Source organism: Opisthocomus hoazin, chromosome 2 (assembly GCF_030867145.1).
Source record: "Opisthocomus hoazin isolate bOpiHoa1 chromosome 2, bOpiHoa1.hap1, whole genome shotgun sequence".
Classification (NCBI taxonomy): Eukaryota; Metazoa; Chordata; class Aves; order Opisthocomiformes; family Opisthocomidae; genus Opisthocomus; species Opisthocomus hoazin.
Genome location: NC_134415.1, coordinates 25,975,047 through 25,992,647, shown reverse-complemented (window position 1 = coordinate 25,992,647; position 17,601 = coordinate 25,975,047). Strand labels below are relative to the sequence as shown.

The 17,601-nt window shown below is 40.8% G+C and overlaps 1 protein-coding gene across 7 annotated transcripts in view; it reads right to left on the bottom strand.

Annotated features, from left to right (window-relative positions):
* Nucleotides 1-2,771: 2,771 nt before the first annotated feature.
* The window catches only part of TRERF1 (transcriptional regulating factor 1), a 103,473-nt gene continuing 88,643 nt past the window's right edge, over nucleotides 2,772-17,601 (bottom strand). For all 7 annotated transcript variants that reach the window (XM_075412920.1, XM_075412924.1, XM_075412923.1 and 4 more), the window contains 10 exons: nucleotides 15,048-15,417; nucleotides 14,386-14,446; nucleotides 13,476-13,615; nucleotides 12,641-12,744; nucleotides 11,358-11,433; nucleotides 6,523-6,611; nucleotides 5,582-5,695; nucleotides 4,657-4,845; nucleotides 3,959-4,167; nucleotides 2,772-3,301 (listed from right to left, as the gene is read on the bottom strand). In XM_075412920.1, coding sequence (XP_075269035.1) covers nucleotides 2,980-3,301; nucleotides 3,959-4,167; nucleotides 4,657-4,845; nucleotides 5,582-5,695; nucleotides 6,523-6,611; nucleotides 11,358-11,433; nucleotides 12,641-12,744; nucleotides 13,476-13,615; nucleotides 14,386-14,446; nucleotides 15,048-15,417 — 1,674 coding nt within the window. In that variant the 3' untranslated portion in view covers nucleotides 2,772-2,979. The remainder of the gene's footprint in view (nucleotides 3,302-3,958; nucleotides 4,168-4,656; nucleotides 4,846-5,581; nucleotides 5,696-6,522; nucleotides 6,612-11,357; nucleotides 11,434-12,640; nucleotides 12,745-13,475; nucleotides 13,616-14,385; nucleotides 14,447-15,047; nucleotides 15,418-17,601) is intronic.

Below are 17,601 nucleotides of genomic sequence, written 5' to 3'. Positions count from 1 at the left end.
TACACACGTCCAGGTAGGCAGTAACCTGAAATTAATCTGTGTGCAAGCTAAATGCTAACAGCAGGAACCTGAAACCAGCATAGATCACAAACGTATATTTTTTTTTTATTTTGTCACTTGCTCTGCCACCTAAAATTACAGTCTGCTTTTTACACTACAGCACCTAAAATATTTACAACCATCTTCTAATAAAATAACAGTTAAATATTGAAAATAAGATTTTTTTCTCATAAAATATGTTTTCTATATGTACAGGTTTTATCAAAGAGAACTAAGTTCAATAGTGAACAGTTTTCCATCATCAACCATCAGCAAGAAAACAACTTTTCTGAAATAAAACTATGTCCGAGTTATGTACAAATAGGCAGAACAAGCATCTGGTAAACATCAGCCAATGCAACAATAATAATGAAGTCAATGTTTGAGGCCTAAATTGTTCTTTCTCTTTTATAAATAACTTCTTTGGTTATCGTTGTTCTGTTACCTTCTTGGCTGTACAATAAAACAGCACCCGATTAATGTTACAGAACCAGGCATATATATGTGTATATATATTTATATATACTAGGTTTAGCACAGATACCTGTCCCATTGTTGCTAGAAAAAGTTCCACTGTAGGTTCTTTAATACAGAGCTGGCTCTTCAGAATCAAGCCCATGTTTCTACCATAGTTTGTTCTTCAAGTAGAACTCTCACTGACCTAAATTATCACTTTGCTTAAACACTCAAATTTTTTCCCACCATTAACAGGGGAATCTGAAAACATGTTTCCATCTTCCAGTGTGGCAGCCTTTCTCAGAAAGGTCCTTAAAAGTTCAAAATGATACAAGTTTGGAAGAGTAAGAAACCCTGTGCCGGGTTTTTCTAAAACAGGCTCATAAAAGCCAACACAAGTTACCGCTCACAAAAGCTGCCACTTTGAAAACCACCCAGACTTGCACAATCTATAAAATTTTTTATTAGTGCATCTAGTTGGCAGCATACAGCTGAACACCCAGCCTGCTGAACCTGGGTTGCATGGCCCCTGTAAAAGCAGCGTGTCGCAGCATGGACAGGAACTCCTGGGGAGTGTACTGCCTGGCAGTTCGGGAAAGAAAAGGCGGCTGCTGCCTCATCTCCTGAAACTCACAGGTACAGTCACTGAGAACATCATCCCTTACACAGCAGAGGGAGTGGAATTCCACTCGCTGGTCAAAACCGACTAAAAATCTCCTCTGGAACAACCCCAAAGAAACACTAAACCACGTACACAGGAACTACACTAACCTGAAACTGAGAAGTGATTTCCATTCTCCTGAAGGGTTGTTTCTTTAGTATCAGAACGTTTGACTCCACGTAAAAACTTCAGGTCAATTGGCTTTATGTATTTGGCTTTGACAGAGAAGGCACCTCTCTGCTAATGAGTCCCACTGGTTTTGAACTTGTGTGGTCCGGTACTCCTATACAAAAGCGCCATGGTTTACCCTCATTTTGCATAGTTATACAAGGAAGAAAGACAGTAGAAAGAAGATGCACTATCTCTCAGATTCTGCTTAAGATGTTAGGAATGTGGAAAAAAAACCCCAACAAAACAAAACACAACCCATAAAAAAAACCCAGACCACCCTGAAATCTGGAAGATCTGAAATCAGTCTTATAAAATATTTTATAAAGTTAGCAATACTCTTCTACTGTGCAAAATTCACAAGAAAATCAGTGCTGATACCTGTGAAAGCTCCAAAATCAGTATTCATATTCTGTAATTAAAGGTCCACTCAACCTAACTCCAATTCTGCCTTAATTCTTTAATTCTGCAAGGTACGATTCTTTTGAGATCCTATTTACTTAGAGAACCAAATCTACATTCATATAAATGGTCTTAGACATGCAGCATGTAGATCTGAACCTCAGGAAGGAGAAATGGTAATTAAACAGCAATGTCAACTCACCTTTGGAGCATGTTTTACTAAATAAACAACATTTGAATTTGATGTAATTTGAGAAGGACTGAAAATGGCACAGGAATGACATTTCATGCCTATGAGTAGTAACTAACATGTGCTGAAGGCTTATACTCCATCAATCTCTGCTCCACAGGCAAGAAAGTCTCCCTGTATTTGCCTGGTGAGAAAGCAAGCTCCTACACTGCTCGAGCATACACTGTCCTAAAACCACTGTGGTGGCTATTGAACAGTGAGATTTATTGTCACAGCAAAATATATTTCCAGTGCAATCTGAGTACCAAAGCAGTGTTCCCATCAGATGATGTGAACCATAGTACAATCATCTTCTTTCTTCAAACCTTGAATTAAGTAATTTTAAAATCAGCAGATCAAAACCTTGCTAAAATGGAAGCTCTGAAATGCACAGTGTAACCAATGCTTTTTACAAACTGCCTAACATGAATGCGTTAAGGCAAGACAGAACTGAAAAAGTACTGTGATACAGTCAATCCTGTAATTATTTCACAGTTAAATCAGATTTTTTTTCTCCACCTCCCTTAAAATGACAGCACAAAGACAAAGAATGTAATCATCTCCTTAACAAAGATGACATTTAGTCTCTAGAAGATGCTGGAAGTGATCCAGTATAGGCAAAAAAAAAAGTTCCATTAGACATATGTGAAGATCAATCTTGTAATTGGGGTAAATTGAAACTTGGAAGAGTTAAAGACTAAAGATCCTACCAGGAATGTCTGGAGGGAAGTGATAGCAGGACCGTGAACTTCTGTAATTAGTAGCCTTGGAAGTTACCAGCAAAACGAGCTCAGATAAAAACACCTTATAAGAATATTTGTACCAATTATTTATTTCCCCCCCCAAAACACAAATTAATAAAAAAAGGGAAAAAAAAGCAGATTTTTTTTTTCTAGACCTGGATAAAAGAATTATCATTTTCAACAGGTAGTTTACAATCAGTGGGGAATAAACGAGCAGTCCAGGTTTCCTGACTGATCCATTCTGGGTGTGCTCAGTAGCTGTCTTTATCAAACAACTTTATTTACAACTCAGCATCATCCTGCAATAGATCTGCATCTTCATCCTCCAACAAAAGATCAGCGTCCATGACTTCATTCTCTTCTATAACATCCCCCAGCTCCTGAACAACATCATCGTCTATGTCACCAACGTTTTCAACATGTTTAACCAAACTCATGTGATCCAGAGGGATCAAACTATGCCCAACTGGCCCAGTAGTTCTTGCAATAGTGGCTGCCATTTCTGCTGCCACAGCAGCTTTCTGAGCCTTCTGCCTTTGCTGTTCTTCGTGTTGTCTGTGAGTCTTCATATGAGCATTGCGGCTTTTGATTTTGAAAAATACCCTAAATTTTAAAGGAAAAAAAAAAATCAGATAAAAATGCATTGCTTTTGATGAAGTGAGCCAAAAAAGACTCAACAACCTATCAGTACATTTGCTTCCTTGTCCTGAAATAGAAGTCAGTGAAGTCTGCAATGCAATGGTGAGAATTTCAGAGACAGACTACCAGATTTATACATCCTGACAGTATCAAAATGGCCTACTCAGACTCTGCTGGAGGTATTTTGTAGCTCCCACAGTTGCTTCAGTATTTCTGCACATCCTAATTCTCCCTGTACTTAGTTTCACTTACAGGCTTGCACAACAGGGGAAAAAGTGAAAGAATCCCACATTAGGATGGGCAAACTCAAGCACAGAATCACAAAGAAAGTTGCGCACTGTCACATGCAATTCTGTGATGAAGCAGGAAGCTGGACTGTCACATGTGGAAATTGCAGCAGGTAAACGGATTGAGGAAAATCGGAGTAAATACTGCAGGTGAAGCACCCAAAACATCATGCAAACCATCCTCTGAAGGTTTTGGTAAGGGGACATGTCATCTAAGGGCAAACTGTTCTTTTGAGACCATCAGAGCAAAATAAAGAGTTTGTCACAACACTATTCATCTGGAATATAAACAGGCAAATGTGATGTAATACTGCAGCCAGCCATATTCACTTACTTGCCACACTCCTTGCAAGGAAAAATTGTTGTTGGGTCAGTCTCGCCGCTTGTTGTGCTGTGGGCAGGTGAACTCTTGATGGAGCAGTACCCGCTCTGCGTACCAGATTTCTGCTTCGTGCCTGGAATGGTGCATCGTGTTTTTGTCACCTGATTCGTACCTCTGTGAATGCGAGCATGGCCATTTAGCGCTTGCCGGGAACTGAACACCTGGCGGGGAGTATGGTGGAAGGAAGAAAAAAAAATAAAAATGAAGAAATACTGCACTCGAACAGGAACTGCAGAAAGAAGTATGCTGAATGCATATTACGACAGAACAACTGTACATGTCTAATACGCACAATCTGCTTGGGCAGATGCTGCTTGCTCTCAGCTATATGCCACTAGAGTTAGAGAAAATTAGTCATAATAAAAACAAACGAATGAGCTATCCTGTTGTTACAGCTGTATAACAAAATGGTAATGAAAGCTGTTACCACACAGTATTTTAATCGATACATCATCTCAGGATTCAGTTTTATGTACAGATCAGCATATTGCCTATATTTTGTGATACGGGAATTAAAAGCAGGAAAAATGATTTGTCCAAAGATATTCAGGAGATATCACTGGCCAGAAATATTCCAAAACCCTGATTTCCAAAATCACAATTCACTAGTAAACAACCCCCATGATATTAAGGATACCAAACACACATACAGCGCCACAGTTTGGCATTTCACAGATGAAGGAGGACGAAGAAAGTGAAAGACTCTGAAGGGCAGGCAGATCTATAGGTCCAACGAGAGGGATAGCTGGTGGGTCAGGAGACTTCTGCATTTCCCTTTCTTCCTTTCTGTCTTCTTCGATCTCCTCATCTTCCTCTAACACTTCCTCTTCTCCACTTGTCTGAAATAGATAGTGCATTTAAGAAATACGGTAAAAGACAGACAGTACTGAATAGCAGTACATAGTGCTGGAACAGCATGCTGCTTAGTCAAGTCTGCTTCCAGGTTTCAGTATTTTTTCCCATCCTGAATGAACTTCTGGTCTTCCTAGAACTACCACCCCTTAATGGACACGCTACAGCTCATGAAGCATCCTCCATCTGTATTGGAGCTACGTCTCTAGGAGTCTGCAGATGCCAAGATGCAATACTCTCCCCTGACTGTTAGAATGGCAACATACACTATATTCATAGTCAAATTAAATTACTTATTTAGAAAAAAAACCCACAAAAACAACACATCTCTTCAGATTACCTGTAATACAGACCTTGCACACAAAGAATTGCACTGCTAGTCTGTGTAAATGGTATTTGTCCTTGAATATTAGATCAGCCTTTAGGAGCACACACAGAGAGGAATAATTTACAGAGGTTTACCTTCTTCATCAGTAGCAAAAGCCATAACTGCTGGACTACAGTCCAGCACTAGTCAAAACACTTTTATCCCATTACACTCCAGGAACACAAAATCTTGGTGTAGCTGAAGTCACAGAACGCTCAAACAGAACATAATTTAGAATTATGGAATAATTTCAGTTGGAAGAGACCTATGTCGTCTAGTTCAACCTCCCCTCAAAACAGGACGAGGAATATAAAAATCATCAAGTGTTAAACTTTCTCATGTTCTTTTAGACTTACCAGGCACTCCTCTCTTTTTTTCTCTAAACGTGTTCTGTGTTTCCGTCCCAAACGCAAGATTTTCTTCCAGGTGTAGTAGTATTCCACACATTGTGCAACCGTCTTAGACTTAACCTGCAGTTAAGTAATTGTAAAAATAGTCCAATCTCAATTTTTTTGCTGTCATTCAACACAATTTGAATATAATCCAAGAGGCAGGCTTTATTTCTCAAACATTCAAATGGAGGAAAAAAAAAAAACAGTTTCACTACAACTGGAATACTCTTGTAGAATAATTTCTTTTAATTATTGTTTTTCAGTCAAATTTGTGTTGACTGTTTCAGCTTCAGTATGTTTCTCTAGGATTCTCTAGACTCTAGTCAGAAAATGACTGAGAATATACTTTTGTAGCTCAAGCGTACAATACCACCGAGAAATCTAGGAATTAAGACTTAGTTCCCATAAATGCAAATGTTCTTCAACATTTGAGCTAACAAGTAAGGTATTCTGCCCTGAGATGTACACATCTTGCCTTTTCTGCTTTGTGGCAGAACATGAAAATTAAGCCCAAACATGTTCTCTCTTTATTAACAGGTTTCAACCCTTTCTGGCGCAAGGCTGAATGCCAGTGACTCAGGTACCTTTTAACAAACTTCCAGAGAACACCAAGATGACAGCACAGCACCATACTTGTCCCACACGTGGAATGCTGTGACTTGGATTCCAGGTGTGGAAACTTTTACGTGTAACAAGAGGAACAGGTTTTATTTATTTATTTTTTAACTGTTTTTTACTGGTGCATGAATAGGTACACCAAATGGAATATATCACTCCTAACGGCGTTCTTGTAAGCACTGCTGGCTCTATGCCTGCAATAAGCTGGTCTGGTGCTGGAGGGAAAGTGAAAGGGAACAGAACACAGCAAATGGAAAAAGCAATTAACAGAACAGAAATAACCATACCATTTTCTGTACAAATATGAAATCTTTGCTGTAGGTCGACAACGCCTCTTTGAACAGCCTCCTTTCTTGATGTGTCCATTTGTCAGAGCCTTAAAAAAAAGAGTGAATTCATAATAAACAATAAAACCCCACCACCTCTATGTTGATGTAGTAGCTGAAATAAAAACTGGAAAACCTCAAGCACATGCTAGTGATTGCTGCTACCCAAATACAAGTATGGCTGTACTGATTCACACCTCGAGTCCATCTAACCCGCATTTGGTCTCCAGCAGCAGTCAAGGCAGTTGCCTAGGAAACAGTAAGATCAGGGCAAGCAAATACAACGCCTCTCCCTAATTTTTCCTAACCTCTGACCGCTTTCGGTGCAGGGGATTTCCCGAGTCTGTTGCAATTTGCTTATTTCGTAACGATCCTTGTAAGTGCTGACCCACTCTCCCTTTCAAGCAGTTAAACTTGTGCCCAAAATATCCTCTGCCAGAAGTTTCACAGTTCGGGAGACCCTCCGTATAAAGAACCATCTCCTTCTCTTCGTTTCCTGGCTCCCAGCAGCTTCACTGGATGACCCTTCATTCTTCAGACTCAACCATCATCTCCACGCTATTCAGGATTGCACGTCCTTTCTGCCACTCCCACACTTTTGGTCATTACTGCTGTCCCTCTCTGAACCTTTTTCAGTACTAAAACATTCCTATAGAGATGGAGGGACCAGAAAGGCACATAATAGTCAACATACAAGCAATCCCCAGACTTGCACAGTGGCATCACTATGTTCTCTATCCTCTTGACATTTGACTTGGGTTTTTTTTTTAGCTGTTGTAAAACACAGAGTTGATGCTTTCATAGAACTAGCATTATAATTCCAAGGTCTCACTCTAACTATCACTACAAAGCTCATAATTTTATATGTAAAGGTTGTATTGCTTATTCCCCTACACGCCTCTTTACATTCAGCTACACAGAAGTTCATCTATCATTTTGTTCTCCAGACAGTAACTCTTATAAAGCCCTTTTGCAGCTCTTCACTTGCATGGCTTGAGGAAAACTCTTAAATCCTCTGTGCTAGAGGTCACAAGTAGACAGATATTGCAGCAATGTGCAATATGCACAAAGTGCTTTCTGATCATTTAATGGAAGCTGTATATAAAACTTTCAAATATTGTTATTCTGTGTTTGCTTCACCAGCCTAACTGCCCATGAAAATGTGAAATCAACATTTAAATTGAAATAAATTTGTGCTTCCTCAGTATTAGTCAAACAGAAGGAACACAGGATTGCTCTACTGAATCAAAGCAGTGTCCTGTTTCTCAGACTGGGCAGCATTACATACATTAAAGGAAGGATATGAAAGAAGCCATAAAGCAGATGCCTTTGAAATGACTTACACTATGAGAAGATTCTACTTCAGTCTATCTGAGGGTTTCTGAAACATCTAAAACTTTTATATTCCTGTCAATGTTACCATTCTCCATAGAAATGCTTGCCTCTGCACTGAATTCAATTAGCCTGGGCTTGGCACCATGCAAGGTATTGAACTCTAAAGGTTACTTATGTCTGTTACAAAAAAAAAAAAAAAAAAAAGATTTTTTTAACTGCAAATGTTTTGCTTTTCAGTTTCAGCTGCCAGGCTCACAAGCTTAGAGCAGGTATCTCACTGCTCTGTCATATGCTGAAAACTACAAAATTAACTTTTCTGCAACCTGTTTTCTGCAGGCTTTTCCAGTACTGGATATACGCATGTATTACTTATTTCCACAGAGATTTACACTAAAGCTCTCTTAAGCGTCAGAGAAAGGCACTGGCTTCAAGCCACGAGTTTTATTTATTCTATTATCACCTAAAGATCTTTTTGCTGACACACTGCCTTGCCATCTTTCCCACCCTGAACCAGCATCATTCCCTTCTTACACAACTTGCCAGTCATTTGCATTAACCCTCTCTTTGGACAGGGGTAAATGCACTCATTCAGTCCATGGGACTGCTCTGCTATGCCAAAATATAACACAAAAAAAAAAAAAAAAAAAAAATCAACTTCCACGAACTAATTTTATTGTATACCTATGGAGGATTCAGGCTTTACAGAGTTTCCCCAATAGCTGTGGAATTAGCAGAGACCCTTATAAGATTATGCGGGTTAATTGGAAGTAACCTAATTAATAGAATAAATCCTGTGTAGGAAAAGAAACAGAAGAAAAGCTGTTTTTAACTCTGGTTGCTGGGAAACCACTTTTGCTCTTGTTAGCTTGAGGGATATACAGAGAACGTGTATAGAGAGATATCTGCAATGCAGCAAGAAAGAATTTTGGACTTTGGAATACAGATCAAATTTTAAAGCTGATCTTTTATTTAGACATTTATTCTATATTTTATCTGCCCTTTTTTTTTTTTTTTTTTGCACTGATTAACTAACAACAAATATCTTCTATAAATCTGGGGACTTTGGGCCCAATCTGTGTTTCAGTGGGATTACACCTACACCCAGGGAGGCCCCCTGAGAGGTGGCTCAAATTCGTTACCCACAGCATATGCTGGGTCTGATCCATACCCGATCACAGCATGTACAAGAAGTTTACAGACTGCCTGAAGCACATTATTACAGAGACCATCTCTCCTGTAATTCTCACTGCAGGAGAACTTCAGACCTGAGAAATTCCACTGTTCAAATGAAAACAACTGAAGTGTTTGCAACAGCGCTCCTCTTGTATTAGATACGTGTTCACTCTCTCTTCCCTAAAGCACCATCCTGACAGATAGCAAAGCATTAGGGCAGAGAGCTTAGGGTGCTCCTCCAAGCAGCTCTGGGTCAGCAAGCCCAGCTCTCTTGGCACACAACAGAAAGGTCTCAAGTTTTACAACTTGCTTCCCTCATGAGCCAACAGGTTTCAAAGGTAAGCTATTCGCTTGTACCCTCATTCGAGGGCAATGCTAGGGAGAAGTTTGGGTATTTATTGTTTGTGATACCAGTTAATTCTGATGAGTCAGTGCCGTGCTCTGTTTTGGTCTGTCCCACCTTTAAATGTGGCAGTGCCCAAAAGCTGTGATTTCTGAGTATGGAACAGAAAGCCCAAAGAGTTAACCCAAACAAATACCACCTGAATTTTAAACTATTAATGCACTAGATAGTGAGAAATTCCCATATGCCTTGAGTGGCTGATTATCAACCACAAATAAACTATTATTCAAGAGCTGCTGCATGGTGCTAGAGCGTGGCTGTCAATATAAGTTGCAATCACTTGTTGCATTCAAAGGCATTAGTAAGTAATGCTTTGTCTTGTTATTTTATGGTACTTAAATCCAGACTGGTGAGATTTACTTCATGCTGTGATAAGCAGACTCAAACTTCCTTTCCTGCTTAAGAAACAGGGATACACTGATGCCCATAGGTCTTGGGGATAGTTAACAAGGATTAGTCATCTCATGTGAAAGATCAAACAAAACAGTCTCTCCTGGCTCCTCCCTACATCACAATAAAACACTTTCTGAAACTACTGTGAAGTTGCTTCAGTAAAGACTGTTCCTCCTCCTTTGCCACACAGGCAGAATGTTCTTATCTGCTCTGCTAATTAGATCGCTCATTGAGGATGAGGCTGCTGGGATATCTCCTTACCTTCCTGCTCTCATGCGCCTATGTTTCACACATACGATTTGGTGTCATCTCTTCAGACAAGAGACTCTGGTCAAAGTTCCTGGCTGATGTCTTCCTTCTCCATCCACCCCCATGCCCACCCTTTGGACTGCAACAGAGCTGTTATCAAAGGCACAAGGCATCTCCCTCAGCCAAGGCTGAAAACCTGATCTTCACATTTATTCACTCTCATTATCAGCTGCCATCAGACATGTTTCTGTTCTTGTTCTCAGGCCAAGGCATTAAAGAGTTGCTTTACAAAAGAGTCCTTGTTACTTGTGAATCTTTCCAGTGAGCTGCTACAGCCAGGAAGTAGCTTGCTTCTGTACTTATGTGGCACAACGGCTGTAACTGGAAATGAGTATATGACCCTGGACATTGTGATTGACTGACTGACCACCAGAAGATTCTTGGCCTATTTCCCATTGAGCCTAAACTGGAGACAAATTCTTAAATCTCTCATGTAAAACACTATTCTGTGTGTCCAAGCAGCTGTTAGCCACTACAAAGCATTAAGTAATAACATGGAGGGCTGCAGAGGAGAGACATTTGCCACCTATGCTTAGGTGACATAACTTAAGTCCAATGGCTTAACACAACCTTGTGTATTTCATAGGGCATTTCTGCTTCATCACCAAAATGTGGTTCTTGCTGTGAAGTCACCACCCCAGACTTTTTTTTTTTGCTAGATCCATGCAAAAAGAGGCTCTGTGTTCAGTACTAAGACACTAGCGAGAGTTGCAGCACTGTCTCTTTGCAAGGATGCTCATGATTATCATATTCATTTATTATGCACCATCACCTCAGAAGAGGCAGGCATGACGGCAGACATTTACATACCAGAAAATGAAGACCTTACTGCTTGTAAATTATAATCTATGAATAGCAGCGATTTTAAAAGAAAATTAACAAATTAAGATTTAGTCTAAAAGAGGAAAAAAATTACTCAAGGCCGTTTTAAATCTGTAGAACCCTACATAGCAACATGGATGCAAAGTTTCTGTACACTGTCGGTCACGCGAAAAACTGCCAATCTTGTACCAAAGGGCTCTGGAAGTACCACTCGGCCTTGTCCGCATCACCTCTCTACTAGAGGCTGCCATCCCTGCAGCAGACAGCAGAGAGTGCAGCGTGATCCCATGCTCCAGCCTGGGATGCCAGCCGTGGACTCTATAAACAAACCAGCAGATACAGAGATTGCAAGCAAACCTACCAGCGTAGTGGTAATTTGCCAAAGGATGACACTTCAATCTCACTGGCTTTCTCAATAGCAGCTTCTCAAGAGCAACCTAAATGAAGAAGCAGGGAAAACCAGAATTAGCAAATGCAGTCAGCTGCTGCATACAACTGCATTTAGGGGACTATTTGGTACAAGGATATGAATTAATTTTATCTTTTTTTTCTTTTCTGTCGCACAAAATCACATCAAATTACTCCTAGGCCCATTAACACTGTACCTCACAGAAGAGCACCTAATGCACACCTGTCCTGCCTTAATTAGCACTAACATGGCTATTACTTAGCAACTTCCAGCTCTTCCCTCCCTTCTGCTTGCCACATACAAATACGTTTATAGTGTCTGATTTGATAGTGCTAATTAATACTAACATTTAATGCTTGGTTTGATAGCATTAATATTTATAGCGTTAAGTCTTTTAGCATATCAGTTTAGGTCAACATCTGTCAGGAGTGACAGCAAGTATAGTTAATCCTCCTTTGGATCAGAGAGACAGATGATTCGTGGATCCCTAAAATTTTACCCATGACAATGCAGACCCTGTTGAATAGCAAATTTCACATCCTGACAGTAAGTTCAGTCACCTGTCTCAGACCCCTCAGACACAGCTAACAGAGCTGAAGGAAACTGGGATGCAAGCTAAAAAACACTGTATTAGACATTTCTGTGAAATTTATTCCAGCCCTGTGTTCTGTTGCATTTTGTTTTAAATTGGCTTTCCAGGAATTGATGCAGGGCTGTTTGTTTCCCTAACACTGGGAAAAATGTATGTTTTGCCCTAGTTAATAACATTCCCATCACTAAACTAATGCAAATATTTGAAATGTATTATTTATGTGAGAACTGTGTGCAATTACCTCACAGTTCTGAACAAATAAGTGGATGTGATTGTTGCTACAAAAAAGGGTTTTTATAAGGGCTCGAGGAGGACTAAGCTCTCTGTGACCAAATATAAAGCTTGTGAAATATCAGGGCTGGAACAAGCACTGGGAGACATTCAAAGCCCCAAGGCCATAAACTAAGTAATCTTATCTATATGAAATATACAGTAAGCCTTCAGAGAGGCACTGCTTTGAAATTTAAATTTATTGAAGAATGAAAGGGAAAAGTCATTCCCCAAAAATGTTGCAGGATGTTTAAAGCACCACTGCTAATCAATCAGAAATCTCTTTTTATATAACCATATCTAAATCCATTTAATAAAGCATGCTAATTTATCTGAAGAGGATCACGTCTCCCCTTTCAGCTTCTTATCTTACCATAATATCTCCTTTCGCCTCAAAGAGAGAGTGCAAAGCGTATTCCGAGTTAGTTCCTCCACCAGGTAACACACTGGAACAGCTCATATTTAAAAGGTCTTCCACTGTCAGAAACAAGTCAAAGTTTTACTGCTAATACAGTAGCCTGTCAGTCAAACATTCAGAGCGAAGGATTCTATAATGCCACTCAAAGACAATGTAGTTCAGCGCAACAGCTTTCGTAATCTCCCTCCCCAGCACCTCATCTCCCGGTTTTAGCATCACTCACCAAGGAGGGAATGTGATGGGATTTGCAGAGTGCATCTTTGGGATGGGACAGGCCACTGGAGAGCCAGAGGCAGAGATCTGGCTGTGAGGCAGTGGCGTGCACAGGCCAGTGATGTTGCTGTGCCAAGAAAACTCCAGCCAGGGTAGAGAAACAGAAATGAACCATGCTGGAAGCAGGAACAAACTCTGCTTAGGCCTGGTAGAAGCCACTGAGCCCATCACATTTCCTCTCAGTTATGGTCACAGGACAGGCCCAGGAGCCATCAGCTGCCTCTCCTCTGTGATTTCTGCCCTTACCAGGCAGTTCAGTACCCAAAAAACCACTTCCCAGCAACAATCTTTCCCCCTTGACTACCAGGAAACAGTTCATCCAGACTTCACTGTAAGTGTCACTACATGAAGTTGGTACTCTGAATCTGTAACATGCAGTTCTGGTCTCTTGCTCTGCATTCTCAGTAAATAATAATCTCTTGAACATTTTGTACAGTATACACATGAGAAATCAATGTGAATTTCCTCAACAGACACAGGGTGATGTAAGAACTTCTAAAGTGGCACATCATTGTACCTCTTTGTTGGAAGACTTTGTTTTCCAGTTCTGGCCATGGTTTCCAAACCAAAGTAGCCTTATGCACATCTTTCTCCATCAGCAATCTGTCCCGCAGCTCAGGAATATCAGCCTGGAACCTGGACCCAATATTGATTCGTCTATAGAGACAAATAAATAAATAAATAAGAATTCAACTACACAACGTGTAGAAAAAACGGAAGTCACATTAGTGGTCATTTTGTTTCCAACAAAACTTTTATTACACTGGAGTGGCAGGAAATTGTGTCAGATATCTTTACGCAATGCTTTACTCTCCGTGGGATAACTTCTTTGAATATTAGAGAGATCAGATCTCTTGGGGGGAACCCTAAATTTCAATACACAATTTAAACAATACTGAGACATTACACCTGATGGACAACCCCAGCTAACTTATACGCGTGCTGACTAGCAAAGAGTCTAGATGGTGGAAACAGTAATTTTGTGTTCCACAGAGAACAGCACTCTTCAGCAGGGAGCAGAAAGAGACATTACTGCTGAGGGACAATCCTATTTGCAGGCTGCCCTGGGGAACTTACCAGGTAACACCTCTCCAAAGCTCCACAGTTAATACTTATATATAAGCAAGAGTACTGCATCAGCGTATGTTCTCTGCATGGCCCTTTTCCCAGCCATCACTAACTCTTTTTTTCCACCTTCAGTGGCTCCCACCAAACCTCTCCTAGCATTTTTGAGCCACTACATCTCTCACAGCCACTTGGCTCCCAATGTCCTCAGCCACCACTCAGAACAACCTTAAACACATCCAGCCCAACATGATTTCAGGCAGTTGAACACTACCTGCCCAGTTCAAAACACTTCAGGCCACACACTCTAGGCTGGAGCCAGGCTATAAAAACAGTGACAAAAACAATACTGTTTTTCTTACGGTTCAACAGTCTGTTCTCCAGGCCCAGGCGTCACTGGAATGACACTTCCATCAATACTATCTGAAACAGAGATCGGATTTTGAGTTTAAAAGGGTATTTTGGTAACAACCGTATCGCTGCTGATGCTCCACCTCCCAGGCTGCATTGCCACCTCCCTGTTAACATCAACACTACTCCAGTGCATTAAGTAAAAATTACCCTTTATCAATATTTAGACTGAAACAGTCTAAATTGTTATAGTTAACAGAAGTATCCTAACTTGCAGAGGTTTCTACTGCCCTGATCATGTATGGTTAGACACCTTTTCTTGTGAAGCACTGAACAACAACTACTGAAAATTAACCCCACATCTCAAACAAGGTATTTTCCCTCCACTTCAGAAGGCCCAGATGTAATGAGAGGCATGGTGTTCCCCTCTTGAGGAAGACCACATTGAAAGATCACAGCCTTACTCGCCGGTTAGGCTCTTCTATCCACTTTATGCTTTAACACCACTTCTGCAAAATCCCAGGCAAAAACCCTGATAAAGACGGATCTTTCCTGTGAAGTAGCAGAACCAGCCGCGCATGTGAGCACGTGTAAAAATCACTGATGTGGTAACACCAGAAGAGAGGACAGTGGTATTTACTATGTACTGCCACTCTGTAGATGTACTACTTACTAGACCGGCACAGGAGCACCCGTGGAGTAGGTGTCAGTGGAGTAAGTGGCAGCTGAGTATGCGAGGTGCTATGAGATGACGTGATAACACTGCTGAAGAGACCAGACCCTTGCCGAACTGGACTAAGCATTGGTGGTGGAGTGTAGGGGGGCAGCTCATGTGTCCGGTCTAGCAGATGATCTCCGAGGACACGGGGAGAGCGAAGCTGACTCTGGTACAGGGTGGCACCGGAGTGGGACATGCTGAAGTTGAAGGAAGGAGGAGGTATGAAGAGAGGTTCAGGTCTGTGCCGATACTTCTTCTTGTCCTGCAATGGTTTGAAGTTTTCTTCCAATTTTACAGAACTTTGATGAGGTTTTTTGCTAATTTCCTAAAGCAAAACACACAGAACTTTAGTATTTAGGCATGCTTAAAAGTGGTTTGAATGCAATTCTGTATAGCTTAGGGCAACAGCCACAAAAAAAACCTGTTACGATCAGGCAGTTATTCAGGTACCACCATAATAAGCCTGATCAGTACAGTATCTGGTGCTACACAGAAGCCTCAGAGGAGTGAGGAATCCGGGTCAAATTACCCTCACCTCCCTCAGCAAGGCCTCTGGGTCAAGGTAGGGCTGAGCCACAGGCACAGACATGGAGAGGCTGCTGCCAGCTTTTGAAGGTGCAGGGATGGGCCCTCCCAGGCCATGAGTCTCCCACACCCTTCTTCAGCTCCACCCGAACACCCTGGGCACTTCCACTTGCACTGAACACACACAGGCTGTTGGGAGTTACCTCATTACCCAAGTCACAGTTTATTAGAAACTTTATACGAGATGTTTTCCAATGCATTTATTTTGTTTGACTAGGAAGGACACATGAGCTCAGTGAAATTACTGCAGTACTCAGCAGCAGGAAAGGAAGAAAAATGTAATAAATTCAAATTCTTTGCCTCTTATCACTACATTCCCATCAGCATGAGTACAGTCCAGCTGCAACAAATCTTGAACTTCACTCTCTCCTCCTTCCTTGGAGGAAAAAGGGTAGGAGATGACCATTTGGGCAACTGACACAATGTAACATGCCTAGAATTCTAGAATTTGAATGTTAAAAATTATTTAACAATAAATACCTAGAGTCCACAGAAGCAGAAGGCACAATTTGTGCAAACCTGGAATCTGGATTTCTGGGGGATTGGGATGAGGCGGGAAGAAACAGATTATGAGGTTGTGCTTTAAGAAAACACAGAAACTGGTGGATGATCACAGTACTAAATACACCGCTTTCAGGAGTTCAGATCGTAGATCCTCTTTAGGATAAACTTGGAAAGTGGAAGAAAATTTCTGACAGATAGGGTTACTCCAGAATGTCTGCATCGCCTACTACTACATAAAGTAAATTACTACAATGTATGTTTAGACAACATACATCTTTACACCATGGGTGGTTCTTGAGAATCACATTCACCCAATAAAAATCATGTTAAAGGAGCATTACCACTGTCACTCTTTATCCCTTATGTTAATACGTTCCAGCTTGTGGAAATGTTTTTGATTACAGAGGTCCTGTCCTCTCTGTTAGATCATGGCTGCATCCTCTCCAACAGCTGTTGACATTTTTTCTCTCAAGAAAAAAATTAAGTTTTGGAAGAGTTTTCCTTTTTCAGGAAAAAATGCAGCTTTACAGAGAATTTTGTTGATAATGGACATTCAGAACTGTGAAAGGGTGAGGGTTACCTATAACCACAGGCATAGTCCATCATGATGGTGAACATTTAGGGTTTAAAAAGAAGAAAGGGGAAAAAACCCTAAACTCAAGGAAAAAAAACAAACCGAAACCTAAAAAAAAAACCCAAAAAACCCCAGAAGGCCAGATCCAAGTCTTTAATTAATGGATCGTTTTGTTCTGCTCTTTAAATGCGAAAGAGCTGGTACTCATTTCTCACTAGTGTAAAGCAAACTAACGAACCAAGACAACATCTTAGAAGTCACATACACCTCCATCTCCTAGGCTGCTTCACCTACAGTATACCTTAGCCTCAGTGTGGTTAGGCCAACACTACTTTCAAAAACAATCTCATTGAATATTAAAGGAGATTGTGATGTCCATGGGCTCTCAATGCAGAATCACCCCAATAATTTCCTGAAGCTCCAGGAACTGATTCCCTTTATCCAAGACTGAATGCACCCCTGGGCACCCTGCTGCTGCATCTTGATAGATGCACTCTGGGTAGATCCTGATGGACCTCACTTGACTGCTAGCTTCAGCTCACTGTCCTGCAGCCTTGCCGAATATTTAGTTTCCTTCTGCTGTTAGATTTTACTGATTCCGTGAGCTTTATGGGAGCTTTTCTGGACGGCTCAAAGCACAGTGCAAATAAATGCAACACAGCTCCAGTTCTTTGGTGTTAAAGAAAAAAAAGTCTCCAATGGCACAATCTTTTCACAGAAGAGGAAACTGCAGATCTTTTGATCTTTGAACATTTCCAATTCTACTGCTTATATAATAGATTGGATCCAGAGAGGAAACTGCGCGAGTTTCGTTTGCTTGGGCAATAACAAGACTGCAAGCATAAT